Source organism: Mauremys mutica, chromosome 7 (genome assembly GCF_020497125.1).
Source record: "Mauremys mutica isolate MM-2020 ecotype Southern chromosome 7, ASM2049712v1, whole genome shotgun sequence".
In the NCBI taxonomy this organism is placed as follows: domain Eukaryota; kingdom Metazoa; phylum Chordata; order Testudines; family Geoemydidae; genus Mauremys; species Mauremys mutica.
Genome location: NC_059078.1, coordinates 87,260,883 through 87,276,404, shown reverse-complemented (window position 1 = coordinate 87,276,404; position 15,522 = coordinate 87,260,883). Strand labels below are relative to the sequence as shown.

The following is a 15,522-nucleotide window of genomic DNA, read 5'->3' as shown; positions in this document are numbered from 1 at the left end:
CCCCATGCCAGCATGTTTCTGAGCATTGGGGAACCTCAGAATATACAGGTTTCAGAGTAACAGCCGTGTTAGTCCGTATCCGTAAAAAGAACAGGCGTACTTGTGGCACCTTAGAGACCAACAAATTTATTTGAGCATAAGCTTTTGTGGGCTACATCCGATGAAATGGGCTGCAGCCCACGAAAGCTTAAGCTCAAATAAATTTGTTAGTCTCTAAGGTGCCACAAGTACTCCTGTTCTTTTTTTTAAATATACACGTTCTATAAGAGATCCTGTAGATGTCTTTGGAGAGTTGGTCACAGGAGAGTCAGTCAGAGGCAGCGAATAGAAGGCCACATAGTCTAGTGGATTCAACATAGGGCACTCCTGAGTTTTAATCCCCACTCTGCGGCCTTGGGCACGTTACTTGAGCCTCTTCCCTGACCTATAAAATGAAGATGGGGATGATATTCCCTCCCTCACAGGGATGCAGCAAAGATGAACTGTTGTCTGGGCACTACTCTGAAAACTTCCAGTGCTTCACATTGTGACCACATAAGGGTTAAGTGTTCATTAGAAGACTGTTAGTCTAACCTTTTAATTGGGAGGGCCCCTCCATATTGATGATCGGTGAACATGGCAGTGGAGGAAGAATTCAAGAAGCACTGTCAGAGCTCAGAGGGTGTATTTTAAAGGCCTCTCACAGTCTAGGCATTCTTCTGCTCTCATTGTTTGTAGAAAATGCTCCTGTATCTTTAAACTCCTTCCTTCCTCATCTCTTTGTGCCTCCCTGGAGCTGCTGTGAGTAGAGTTAATCTCATGTAGTTTAAGGAGTTACTCAGTGGGGCTCAGTGAATGATGAATGTTGAAACCATTACCGGCAAAGCACCAGGGCTCCATGGAGCTGTTTAAAAATGCATTCTCCCATGTAAATTTCTGCTCCATCAATCCTTATGACATGTCAAACATTGCTATTGTTTCCTGAACAAATTGTACGACATGCCCTTTTCTGCAGATTTGTGCACAAGAGCAGAACTGCTCTACAGCTTTGGCTTCCCCTTTTGTCTTGTAGCAGGTCTAGAGCAGCAGCTGCTCTCATGCTGATTCCCATCACAAGCTTCCTGCTGGTGTGTATGGCTGATAGGTGCCTAGGAATGGAGGGGAGAAAGTATGTGCATGTGTGACAGGTTTAAGGTGTTGCGAGAACACACACGTGTGCAAAATAGGTATGTTTGAGAGGGGAATGTTTGTGCCTTGGCTGGGGTGTGTGAATGTGTGAGGGGGTATTTTTGAATATATGTATTACAGTAAAAAGAACAGGAGTACTTGTGGCACCTTAAAGACTAACAAATTTATTTTAGCATGAGCTTTCGTGAGCTACAGCTCACTTCTTCGGATGCATAGAATGGAACACACAGACAGGAGATATTTATACATACAGAGAACAAGAAAAGGTGAAAGTATGCATAACAACAGGAAAAGTGTGTGTGTGGTCTGTGGGAGAGTACAAAAGATATTTATGTATTAGGATAAAACTATACAGAAGAGAAGGAGATGTGCCTCTGTGTGTTTGTACACACATACATGTGAAATTTGTTTGTATTATGGCAGCACCCACAATATGCTAGTCTCTATCCACAAATATAACTCTCAGTACACACATGTAATACAGTGTAGCTGTATGCTGTCTCATGAGCATATTAATTCACTGCAGTGTGGTTCAGGGAATTACTCCTGTGGCTTCTTTAGATCTTGTCTTTCTGGCACTCTTCTGGAGTTTGGTTGTACATAAATGATCTCTAGAAATGGACTGCAGCGGTGACAGCTCATAAAACTACAGCAATAGACCCATGTTTTCAGTTTGACCTTTGCAGGTGACACTGGGCAGACCCTATTTGAATATTTTGTGCAGGAAATGAACAGCCATAAAAACATTTGATTCTTGATGTGGATCCCCTAGAATCTTCTGCTTTTTTTTCCCCCTTGTGTCTGGTGTCAGATTGTTAGGGCTGTGTGTGTGTTTTGGGGGGGGGAGGGTGTTGGGGGGGCAAGGGAAGAGGGGCAGAGCTGAAGCCCAGGAATCATGTAGGGATATGTAAACCAAGTAAGTGGTTCTGTGTGTGTTTTGCATGTCCTCCAGTGTGAGTGTGTGGGTTTCTTATTCAGTCCTTGGGGTAGCTTTGATAATCAGATTTAGACTCGTCAGTGGTTCTGTCTCCTTCCCTGTGGGTTAGGAACCGCTAAGGAACTTCATCCTTAAAACTAAAAGGTTCTGTAAGGTAAATATTATGACAACCATAAAAATTAAATATGTCCAAAGTGTGTGTTCTTCCTTTTCTCATGTCTCCTGTCACACACAGCAGGAACCTGCATTATTTCCCTGGTTGCCTTTGCGTGATGTATGAGTGTGCTCATCACATGACATGGGCCTGTCATCACGAGAACATCCACTGAGCTTGATTCTCCTCTCATTTACACTGGTGTAAATCAGAAGTAATGCCACTGAAGTTACTCTGGAAAACTTGTTTAAGGGAAAAGAGAATTGGGCTCATTCTTTCCATTAGAAACAATTACAACTGAAAGTGCCAAGTGTCGTTTACCTCAGGAGCTTGCTAGTGTTTTAGCATGGCAATAACACATGCCAACACTGTCCCGGAGTAGCTAGCACATGTAGCGTAAGCTGTTTCTGAGCCAGCGGGCTGGGTGGGTCGTTGCTAGTACCTGGCCTTGCTTCTGCCACTCAAGAGTGTGGAAGATGCTGGAGCAGGAGGAGGGTTTTTTTCAGAAGGAAGGAAATCAGCCATGAATTGCCAACGACTCTTTCTGTGCGATATGTTAGTAGTTTTGTTTTACATGCTGGAAAATCACAGAATTAAGCTCTGTACAGAACGTGGTTTTGATCCCTCTAGGGGCTGCCAAAGTTCACGTGCAACATGCTGCGGCCCCATGGAGCAGCTCACCTTGTACTACACTAACCTTCTTTTAACCTTCTTTTTTCCCCTAGTTGGTTTTTTATCAGCAGAAGAAAATTACACTTCCCCAGCATTGTCCATCACTGAAATAAGCACTTACAAATGCAATTATAAAGGGCCAAATGAGGGAATTAGTTTTGCTGGTAATGCCAGCCCTCAGTAGCATTGTCAAGCCTGTTATAAATCATTACCTCATCACCGGCCAATCCAAGCATTCTGAAAAGCCGCCTTATCTGACTGTTACTGTCCTTTTACGCTGCACTTGGGGTTTAGGAAACAAAGTGCTGGCTGGTTAAACACTGGGCTCTGACAGGCAAAATATACCCCTCCTCCTTCATTGGTTTTAAGAGTTTATGGAATGTTCCATTATCCTAATTCCTGAGGAGAAGCTCTGGGGAGAAGAAATTGTCTATACTTTTTTTTTAAAGATTTTATCATAGCAAGTTGTAAATATAGAAACCTTGTAAATTAATATCTAAAAGTTCATGCCCCCTCATATCAGACCTCAGTGTCACTTGATTGGCAGGCTGGATGTCAGGGCTGTTCAGCTTAGTTCTGTAATTTTCTCACCTAAACAGCTGCCAAGATGACTCTCGCACATCTGATAAGAGTCCCCCACAAAGCAAGGCATTAATGAATATAATACATCTAAAGATCATGGCAGGATGAGGGGAACACACCAAGCATTGCAACTGGAGAGCAATAGTATTTGAAGAAGATGGGCACCCATAGTGAATATCCTTTGAAAATCCTTGGCATGGCATACATAGGGAAAATCCTTTTCCTGGATAGGCATGGTAAAAATCTGGCTTATTGATGTGCACACGGAAAACTAGAGTGAATCAGGTTTTCAAACCCTGTAAGGTCAAAGAGTGTTCAGATCCTAGGTTTTGGTGTCATGTCTGTTGAAAACAACAAGTAATACCTATGTGTATATGGTGACTTTCTAATAATAATGGTCTGATCTTTTCACAGTAAAATATACCCATACAGATGATATAGCAATGATAATATCTGTCCTTTAGATGTCATAGTGCAAAGATTCAATTGCATCAAGCTGTTTTATTATTAACAAAAAAATGTTTGGTACCAAAATGTTTTTAAGAGTGTGATTTTTCTAAGGCACCTGAAACTAACAGGAACACACATCCTATTAAGTGCTTTTGAAAATCCCACCCTTAAAAGCATTTTGGTACCTAATATAACTGTGTTTAAAAGGTCCCTTTTCATTATGCAGCTAAATTAGCGCCCCCCCCCCCCGATCCTCCACCACACACACACTCTCTCTCTTTCTTTGGCCCAGGTTTGTTCACCTGACAAGTTGAGTGACAAAATCCCATTCTAATTTTGCTTCATATGTGCAAATTGTGAGTTTTCATTGGATCCTAATGTGGTGAATTTAAACCCTGTTGTCACCAGAAACACTCCAAGGCATTCATGCTTAGCACTGACTTTTATTTCCCAAATTTTATCTTTCTACCCTCGTCATTTCAGCTGTAGAGCTCGTGGAAGTTTGGGAAAGTAATAAGCAAATGGAAGAAGGTGCAATTAAAATGGGAAAAAAACATGCAACTGTAGCAATCGCTGCCACTTAAAATGAAGACTTGAACATGCATGGTAAAAATGTATAGATGTGGGCATGCGGTATAAAGTGTAGTTTACCCCAGAAGGGATCTGATTCTGATCTCAGTTTCACCAGAGTAACTCCATTTACTTCAGTGAAGTTACTCCTGATTTACATCAGTGTAAGATAAGAATTGGGCCCTATGAATCCACTGTACAAGTGTATATGATTGGCAGTCTTGCTCAGGAGAGGCCTAGGGCTGGACTATTAGAGTGCTACAGATTGATGTGCATTGGCAGAGGTATGTGGAAGCCCAGGACTGAAATAATAGGGGGTATTGCATATCAAAATTGAAGTGTAATATCAGAGCAATGTGTGTGAAGCTTGCCCACCATTTGCCTGTGCTATGCCTAGTGCTATTACTTCTTCACTGTCAACAGCAGTAAAAATCCACCAACCTAACCCCAGAAATAGAGGAGAAATAATGAAGATTTCTGCAGAGCGTGTGCAATTTCAGAGCTATTCCTTTCCTTTCCTTAACACCAGCAGAAGTGATATTCTTCCTGGCCCAGGAACTAGAGTTGGTGCCTCAAACTGAATTGCAGTGTTTATCAAAACTGGGGACTGTGCCTGTGATAACAGGGATCTTGACAGCCTAATATAAAAGACGATCTCTTTTTGAGTTGGATGGCTGCTGTGTGCTTAGAGTCACCATGACACAGGATGTTTTCAGTAACTATACAACATGCAGATTTCTGAGGTCTGCTTTGATTCATCCTGAATTCACCGTCCGTGGGCCCACAACAAATATGGCTGGATCACCTTCCCATTTAATCCAGTTTAGCAAAAACAGATCTACTGGGCCACATGATATGCTGGTGAAACTCCATTGATTTCAGTGGCGTGAATTGATACCATAGACATGAATTTGACTTTTATTTTTAACTTGTTTTCTGTTTTGAAAATATTTATTTATTAGACACTTTGTAACAGCAATGTCTCAAGTGTGCCTGGCATTTACAAGCTTGGGCTAAATAAACTCTGACTGAAAGCAACATAATAATTCATGGAGATTCTCTTGTCCCTCAAGGTACAGAAGCCTGTGTTTTTGGAGCAGAAGGTCCAGGGTCTGTTCATTCCCAATGCCACATTTGTGTAATATAGCTAGCAATCATGGTGGATTTGTTAGAGAGACTGACAGGAAATTAATCTGAACAAAGCAAGAGACAGGAGCAACAAGAACCGAAGTTAGAACTGAAGGGATCTTTGATTAAAACAATAGTACTAACAGTATATAAAGGGAACCTGGAATGTGCAGCATTTGTCACCTTGTACTGTTTCATTTGTTAACAGCCTGCTAAAGTGGGCACTGATGTGCTGTATAAAGGTGTAGCCAGAAATCCATTCCTTCTCAGTGAACAGTTGGGGCTCTGAGAACCATTTGGCTGAAGGGCCATCTGGAAACCTGTGGATAGATGTACTGGCCACATTAACTCAGGGCAGCCTGAGAGCTCTCTGTGCAAAGATGAGGTTGGATCAAAAATGAGGAATCTGCTGCTTGTGTGACCACTCATTAGCCTTCTCCCTAATGGGGTGGAATGCATTTGGTTCAAGACTTCAGAGAACCCTTTCTCAAAGACAAGTTCTGAACCAAGAAAAACTGAAGCCTGATGCTGAAAGAGGGACGATTACCCCAGCAGGAAATTGCAACCTCTCAGCTTCCAGCTGGCAGGGGAGGATAAACACCTGGAAGGCTTGCTGGGGGGAGCTGAGCTGTCACAAATTGATAGGTATGTGGGTTTCTTACAGGGAAGTCCTGGCCAGACCAAACAGCAGTTCTCCTGAATACTGTAGAGGGATGGGAGGTTGAACGAAGAAAAGGGAAAGAAGGAACAGAGTCAAGCAGCAATTACTTTTGTTTGTCCTCCTTCCCATCTGACAAAGCTCTGCTCCTCTGCATTCAGGGTGCCTCCTTAATGCAGAGTGATTAGGGATATGGATGCAGCACTGTGATATGCTCTTCAAGAAGGGTGCTGTGCATTAGAACAAAACCAGAGACATTTCATAGAATCATAGAATCTCAGGGTTGAAGGGACCTCAGGAGGTCATCTAGTCCAACCCCCTGCTCAAAGCAGGACCAAACCCAACTAAATCATATCAAACCCAACTAAATCATTTCCTGCAAAGTTTTCCCTTTTGTTGCTTCATACTCCTCCAAGACTTTCATTCATAGGAGGGAAAATATGCTGGTAGTTTGGTAAGAAACCTCTCCTTGCTTATTGTGGCAGGAGCTGTGCTTATAAGAGAAATGAATGTTTTGTGTCAGCTACTCCCCACTGTGAGGGGAAAATGAAGTGAGACATGTGCTTGGACTAAGGAAGGAGAGATTGACTGCAACACTGTCCCCTGTTACATATAGGGAACTGGTTCCCTTGTCTCAACTAAATGGAACTTAATGCAATGAAGAACCCACTTCAGAGGAGTTTGCCATCACAGCTTCAGTGTAAATGCAACATCCTGCTGCACCAACTGCAAACAAAGCAGTCAGGACTGCACAGTTCCCCATGTAGTATTTGCTGTGTGCAGCTGAAGGATTCATGCTTCTTTCTAGAGGCAGCCTCTGTGTATAGTAAGAGGCCTCCTAGAATCATAGATTATTAGGGTTGGAAGGGACCTCAGGAGATCATCTAGTCCAACCACCTGCTCAAAGCAGGACCAATCCCCAAATGGCCCCCCTCAAGGATTGAACTCACAACCCTGGGTTTAGCAGGCCAATGCTCAAACTACTTAGCTATCCCTCTTCCCCCCCGTGATATCAGCCTGGATTGAGAGAGAGAGAGACCCTTTCAGAATCACTGGTCTCCTGGTGGGATTCTCCCTGGCTACTTGGCTGTAATTAAAGGCAGGGGGTGGTTTGCTTAATAAAATTGTAATGTACAGAATAAATAAATCAAACATTGCAGCATTAGTAGGCAGAAGACTGTTCAGCTAAATGTACTAGCAGGTGTTAAAGGTGTGCACTGCTGGAGTGTCACTCAACTAGCATTAGGCATTAAGAATTCACTGCCTGAGTTGGGAAGACATTTTGAGAAATATATGATTTCTCTCCAGTTTGTTTTTGCATTTGCTCCTCCTCTTCCTTCTCTCTCCCTCTCTCTGTGCCTGTGATGCTCTCTCTGTTCATACCCCCTTCTTCCTCCCTACTCCTAACTGTTAGGCAAGCTAAGCACCGTTAAAGGGGTTTCCTCCCCCTGTGATACTCTTGGACATCTGTTCTATCAAGGATAATCAAGGACATATAAATCATGAAGGTTGCAGGAGAGTGTTCTATTCCACCCCAGCCCTAAAATACAGCCCTTTGATGGCATTATGAAATGAAATGTGTTTCTGCCCCTGCCTTTCCCTGTTCCACTGGAACCAAAGAAACCCAGACAAGGGATCAATTTAGAAAAGACATTTAAAAAAAAATAGTTTGGGATTTTTATTCCACTTTTCTCATTTTAAAATAAAATTTTCTGGTCCTTTTCCTTTGCTGCCATTCATACATTTTTTATATATTCATTAGAGAAAAGACTTTAAAACATCCACAAATCTCACCTTGCTCACCCAGAGTGACACTTTGAGCTTTACACGTTTTGCTGGGAAGGTTGTTATTATTTTGCCATGGTCAGCCTGCGAAACCCATCACAGCTCCAAACGATTTACATGGATGGGCTGCTGATGGTGAAAGGCCTCAGATTCTGCTAGGAGCTAAAAGCACAGTAGCAGCGCTCAGCCCCTCTTTCCTCTTCTGTGCTAAGCAAACTTCTTCTTACATAAAGAAAATTTACCTTTTTAAACAAAGAGGTATTTGCAACGTTGCATAATTTTCCTTTCAGAACATTGTGTGGCGCTAAAAGAGGTTGTGTTCATGTGTGTGACCAGGTATGTGTCTCATACAGCCATCCTCTCTCTCTCTCTCTCTCTCTCTCAAAGAATGTGTCAACATTCCCAGATAATTAAAAACAATGTTTTGGGGGTAGTTGGTGCAGGCACTTGACAGTGACATTTTACATGTTGTCCCCATATATTTTCTTATGCATTTATGAGCTACCATAGGTGTGAGCATGATTGCAGTGCACATCCCTCTGGGGCACTCGGCACATCAGTTGAACAGGGGAGACTTTGGAATAAGGGCAACAGGGCATATCCCTGCTGTTACTAAAAGTACTTTGGGATCCTTAATATCCAGGGTGAGGAGATGAGACCCTTTTTATTTTATTTTTTTATTGTTAAGGTTTTGTTTGAAGGGGAGGGGGCACAGAAATGCATGTCACTCACTTTAGCTACCTTGGAAGGGTAAAAAGCTGAGTTGACCCTACTATGATTTGAATCTTTTGTTGTAACAAGATTGAGTTTTCCAACCTGACCTTTAGACCATGAAGCTGTCCCTTTCAGAGTCTGTATTTTATTGTTTTGGTGAAATATTGACAGTGAATGGTGTCTACTGTTGTTTGGATAATTCAGAAACATAAGGGTGCAGAAAAAGTGATTATGGGGGTATTGAAGTAGGACAATTTTTGCAAAGGTTTCTTATTACATGTCTGTTGCTACAACAAAAAGGGACCCTTAAGTATCCAGTTAGGATTCTATCTGTGCATCTTAGATACTTATTTGGCTCCCATAATCATGGTATCTCGGTGCTTTTGATGTATTCATCCTCACAACACTCCGGTGAGGTAGAGGAGTGCTAATAGTGTCATTTCAGAGAAGGGGAACTGAGACAGTGAGAGACTAAGTGGTTTGCCCAAAGTCTCACGGTTCCTTGAGCTGCCACAGAATTCCTGTGTGTAGGGTGTCTAGAGTCCCAGGCCCTAACCACAGGAGCCATCCTTCTTTTCCAGGAAAATACTTTTCAGAATTGGGTTCCTACTTGTCTGAGAACTGGTGTTTTGGCTCCTCTGATTAAAAAAAACCCCACCACCATGAAATTGTGGGCTGGGGTGAGTATCTAGCATTGACCAGTGGTGACTCGTCCAGAAGTTTAAGGGAGAAAATTGACTGTCTAATCCTCCTCAGTCGTGGAGAGGGATGTTGATTGTGAAGGGAGTGTGGAGGGTGAGCATGGAGTTTACAACTATGGGAGCTTTCTCTGTCCTCCAGCAGGCATCTGAAGAGCCCCTGAGTGGGAAAGCAGGATATGATTTCATATTTCAGATGCATGAATAGGTTTTGCATCTTTCTTTCATATTGCAGCACATTCTACTAGGCATTTGTATTGAATGATAAACCGCAGTTAGTCCACTTGCTATCAAGGAAAAATAAAACAATGTGACAATGGACTTGTCCCAAAAGACATTGAGTGCCAGATCTGTTGTAAAGATCCAGGGTGAGTGAAAGCCAGTTTTCATGTGCTTGAGCTAGCGCTTAGGTGACTTTTAAACACCAGAGTTATTTGAACAGGGAATAGAAAATGTAAATACGATTATACAAAATGATGAAATCTGCTGTGGTACATGCCTGTTGGTATTTTCCCTCTACTTTTGTCCTTGTAAGGCCACGTAAAGTGAGTTGGCATAAAAATCAAAGCTTTAAATGGTTCCCGTCTCTGGGTTGCCTAGAGTATCTGTATTTTGGACTGTAAGAGCTTTGGGGCAGGATCTGTCTTCATGTCTGTGTTTTGTACAGCGACAAGCACATTGTCAACACTAAGTAAATAGTTAAAATGTGCCTCAATCTCAGTTTCGGTACTTCTGCATCTTCACATGATTGAGACTGGCGTCGATGGGTGTTGCCATTGAACATGAGAAATGAGGACAGTAAATTACCCAGTATGTGGGAATGCCCTTTTACCTACTTTTAATTGAGGATTGCTTGACCTCAGTTATATGGACTGTGACTCCCTTCTGTAAATGCCACACTTTTATGTCTTATTTTCTTTTCTTGGCAAATCAGGCTTTGCAATTTTCTCTGGAGTCATCCCCCACTCCCACCCCATGTTAGTGTAACTGCCCCTCATTTTATTGTGTGGATTTTTGTAATGCTTTTTTTCTGCAGGATTGTATCATGGACAGTTCAAGCATCTTGTCTTTCATAATCGTATTAATTTTCTTTTCAGTTTTCTATGTCTTTTATTATGCCCCATTGTTCACAGATGTATTTTTGTGTGTGCTATTTACTGTGCCAGCTCATCTTGGTATGTAAGTTAGAGTATATGAAAAGTTTCCTACTGCTAAAGTTTTGTGGACATGGTGTAAAGAGGATTTGATGGAGTGTTGTTATCTAGGGCAGACTATGAATCAGGGACATACACAGAATACATTTCAGGAAAGCAAAAACATCTGAGTCCCAGATTTATCAGGTGAAAAATGTCAGCTAACAAAATCTGCACTGGTGCTAGCCTATTAATTCACTTGTAAGGAGAAGGGGCAGAAAGCAGCACTGGATTTGTATATCCACTTGGAACGGATTTTGGGTGCAGCTCCTGCTATAGGGAGCCATGGCAGGGTGGAGGATCAGAAAAGCAGAGTTAAATAGTTATCCCCTCAGAGGAATTCCAGAGGGGAGTGTAACAACCCCATACCTGCACCCTTTCTGCAAGATATCCTAGAGAACAGGGAGCATATAGGTAACCTAGAAGGATGTCCAAGGAACCATCTGGTCAATGCAGCAGCTATATGAAGGAGAGGTTGAATTAAGATTCCTATAGATTTTTATATGTTTTCCTAATCAGAATTTACTTTTTAAGTTGAAATTCTCATAAACATCTTTGTTATTAATATTCCCTTTGTACTTAAATTTTTTAGGCAACTGACAATGATGTGGGCAGTTATGGGAAAGTCAGCTATTTTTTCAGTGATGATCCTGACAGGTAAGTGCGACAAAACCTCTCAGATAGTTTCAGTTCCTTAAAATCCCCTTTCAGTCTTGCCATGAATTTACAAAATTGGAATGTTGGTAACTTTAATCTGTGAAGTCTTTCTTGAAAGAGAGGCTACCATAAACTGTTACAGGGAGGGTGAATTGACCCTAATAGAAGGCCTATTCCAGTTTTTAAATGGCTTGTTTTCTATTTAAATTTCTCATGTGATTTGGGTGCTCATAAATTGAGGGACAGACAGGGCTGGATCATACCAGAGGGCTTAATCCTACTCCTATTGAGAATAGTAAAACTTCCATTGACTCCAATGGTATCAGCCCTGTACTAAGTGTGGATACTGTTCAAGCCATCTCTGCCAGTTCATATCAGTCCAGATCTATATCTGGTTTTGGTGTCCATACTTGGAAAAAGGATAGTGGAAAATTGGAGACGATTTAGAAAAAAGCTACAAGAATGGTTTGAGGTTTGTCAGGCACAGCTTAAGATGAGAGATTTACAGAACTCAGTCTATTTAGTTTATCAAAGAGAAGACTCAAGCTGTCTATAAGTACCTGCACAGAGAGAAATTTTCTGGTACTAGACTGAGGTTTAGTATATCAGAGAAATGTGTAACATCATCCATGGCTCGACCTATTCAAACGGGAAATAAAGTGCAAATTTTAACAGTGAGGATAGTTAACTTTTGGAACAAGTTACCAAGGGATGTGGTGGATTGTCCATCACTTTGAGTCTTTAAATCTGGGCTGGGTGTTTTTTAAAAGATAGGCTCTTGTTCAGCCATGAGTTGTTGGGCTCCGTACAGGCTCGCTAAATTAACAGGACTTAAGCCTGTGCTTAAAGAGAAACACACTTAATTGCTTTGCTAAATCAGGACCTAGCTGCACAAATATGTAACTTGAGGCCAACACATACACTTAACAACAACTTATATGATAGTATTAGAGCTACTCATGAGACTCTCTGCTGCCACGGGTGAGTGATTGGGAGTCTTTTGCTACAATGGAAGGAATATGGTATTGACATTAAGGCGTAAAAGGGACAAAATTCATCCTGGATGTGATTCCATTGACTTCAATGGGAGCTGCAGCTGCTCAGCCCCTTTGAAAATCAGGTTGCTTATTTAAGGGTTTAAATGTGGATTTGGGTGCCAGAGTTTGAAAATTTTGTCTTTGACCTCTTCTTGCCTCAGTTTCTTCAGGAGTTTGGCTTTAACTTTCCTGGTGCCTCATTTGCTCTGTCTGTAAAATGGGGTAGATAACACCTACCACCCAGAGGCTGAGGGTGCATCAGTGTCTGAAAAGTACAATGAGATCTTCAGTTGGAAGAGGCTATAGTACTGTGAAATGTTACCATCAGGAGGAACCTATGAGATGATACGCACAGCATCAAACCTTTTCCAATTTCTCATCTATGCCTCTTTCTTACGGTGTTGTTTCAGGCTGCTGTTTCCTGTCTGCCTGAAATGAGGGTTTGATTTGGTAACTCCTCTGCTCCCCTTCTTGTTTTGCTTGGCAGGTTCTCTCTGGATAAAGACACAGGTGTGATCACACTGATCGCCCGGTTAGACTTTGAAACGACGCAGCGCTACACTCTGACTGTGATTGCCAGGGACGGGGGTGGGGAAGAGACTACAGGGCGAGTGAGGATTAACGTTCTGGATGTCAACGATAATGTCCCCACTTTCCAGAAAGAATCCTATTTGGGGGCTCTCCGGGAAAATGAGCCTTCAGTCACTCAGGTGGTCCGTCTCAGGGTAAGAAATGAAAGCACCGATTCACTTTCTACTATACTTCCTTTTCTCCAGATACACAGTGGTCAATATTATTAGGGGGACCTGTGATCCAGGATTTCTCCAGCTAGGGTAAGTCTCAGATGGGCCAGGAAGAGGAGAGAAACAGCATAAAGTGCATTTTAAGTCTTTTTTTCCTCTTCACTCTTTTAATTTCTCTTTTACTCATCATTGCTCTCTGTCATCCCCTCCCATTTGAAAGCAGTCTGAAGCCCGGGTGGTGAAGCCCCACGGAGAGAGCTACCCACTATAATTAAACCCTTTATGGATGCAATTAAACAGGAGTCAAGTATCAGAGGGGTAGCCGTGTTAGTCTGGTTCTGTAGAAGCAGCAAAGAATCCTGTGGCACCTTATAGACTAACAGACGTTTTGCAGCATGAGCTTTCGTGGGTGAATACCCACTTCTTCGGATGCAACATCCGAAGAAGTGGGTATTCACCCACGAAAGCTCATGCTGCAAAACGTCTGTTAGTCTATAAGGTGCCACAGGATTCTTTGCTGCTTAAACAGGAGTGTTACTGGTCAGGAATATGGGGGGGTGGGGTGGGAGGAAGGAGGAGAAGGAATTGCAGACCATCTGCTCCTTTGCATGCTTTAATTACTCCTTATTGTGAAATGCAACTGACTCTGCTTCTCTAGCAGCCTAGACTTTCCCCATGTCCCTTTCCTCCCCTCCTCCCACCCTGGCTTCCTTGGATGTGTGCAGGATTTACTGTATCAGACTTTATTACACTGAGTGATTGGGACTTCCCTGAAGGCGCTCTGGATTTTATGACAGGATTGGAAAGATGCTAATGAATTCAGCTAAGTAAAGAGAAGAATGTGTGAGAGGTTGGGAGAGCTGAGTTTCCATTATGAGTGTCTGTATAATCATTGCTTTGGAGTTCCTGTGAAATGCAGGGCTATAGAAGGACAGGAACATACTGTTAAAGGGAAATGTAGAATTACTGAAGGCAGTGGAATTTCCATTTTGATAGGTTTGAAATTTGAGACAAGCTTATTCAACTTCAAAATTCATCACTGGCATGACAAGCCGTACACGGGTGGACAAGCTCCACAAATGTAGACAAGCCATGCTTAGCAAAGAGGAGGCGAGTCACAAGAATTTCCCATCCCAGCTGTATCAACGCCAGAGTTACCCCTGGAGTGTACCATACCCACTAGCAAAGCTTTCTCCAGAATGCAAACTCATCTTCATTATCATCAGATCCCTTCCTGATGAAATCGCATTTACCTGTGGGAGTTGAGCAGTTTGTTGCTGATCGAATTGTAAGCTTTTTCTGTTTAAAACAAGAGATGATGGAATCCACTTGTCTCCTTGAGCATGACAAGAATAAACTAGGCCTTTTGCAGTTTTCTTCATGCTGGTATCTGTCTTCAGTAAACTCAGGCTGTGTGAGTACTGTAAGAGTATTGTGGTCATCTCTTAGATATTTTAGATCTAAGTGTCTATTCTTTATAGGTGTGAGGGAATGGAGAAGATGCATTTAAGACACAGTGACTCTTCTCTCTGTGGTGGGATGTGAAGAGAGATGATGATTTCAAAACTCTGTCATCTCTTGCTGCTCACCAATTCACAGAGCAAGGTGGTGTCTATCATTAGTGAATGTTTCTGTCTTGCCCTCATGAACTCTGGCAAGCAGTCCAGAAGGAAGGAGGACACCTTATCCAAGGCACACATAAGTGAGAGGAGGGAAGGTTATTTGGCATAAACATGAGGATAAAAGGGTAGTCCAGAAGAAAACAGCAAGAGGAAACCAAGCCTTTCTGCTTGTTACAATGTAAGGGACCCTGTGATGCAATATATAAACTCCGCCCTAGCATGGAAGGGGTTAAGAAGTTGCTTTGGGCTGGAGCGGCCCTGCCTCACCACACCTGCAAATCATGCCAGGACTGGAGGAAGAGTTAAAAAAGAGGGAACTCCACTCAGACCGGGCAGGCCTGGAGAGAGCACTGACAGCTGTAGAGCCCTGCCCTCGCAGGAGGAGGGTACAGAACCCCTGAGTTGAAGGGGGAAAGAATTGAGGCTTGCACTAGATCCCAGAGAACTCTGAAGTGGACGCTGATACTCCCAGGCCCCTCTGAAGTCTGGAGGGAGCTGCCTGCAGGTTTTTCTTTGCCTTTCTTTTAACCCCATTTGCTGACTAGAGGCTGTTTGGTGGCATCACTGGGGACACAGAGAGGGAATGAGAGGCCCCAGCCTGAAGGTGAGCACTGGCATGCTGAAAAGACCCCATAGCACCTGCTGTGTGGATGAGAATGGAGTAATTGGACAGATGCATGCACTTTCCACGTAGCCTAAAGGGGGCACCCTGCCACAGACAGATCTGTGACAGACCCCCACACTCACCACCTAGA

General features: G+C 42.7%; 1 protein-coding gene across 9 annotated transcripts in view; it reads left to right on the top strand.

The window, feature by feature from the left end:
• The window catches only part of CDH23 (cadherin related 23), a 529,883-nt gene that overhangs the window by 330,657 nt on the left and 183,704 nt on the right, over positions 1–15,522 (top strand). For all 9 annotated transcript variants that reach the window (XM_045025474.1, XM_045025448.1, XM_045025449.1 and 6 more), the window contains 2 exons: positions 11,301–11,365; positions 12,890–13,127. In XM_045025474.1, the coding sequence (XP_044881409.1) occupies positions 11,301–11,365; positions 12,890–13,127 (303 nt within the window). The remainder of the gene's footprint in view (positions 1–11,300; positions 11,366–12,889; positions 13,128–15,522) is intronic.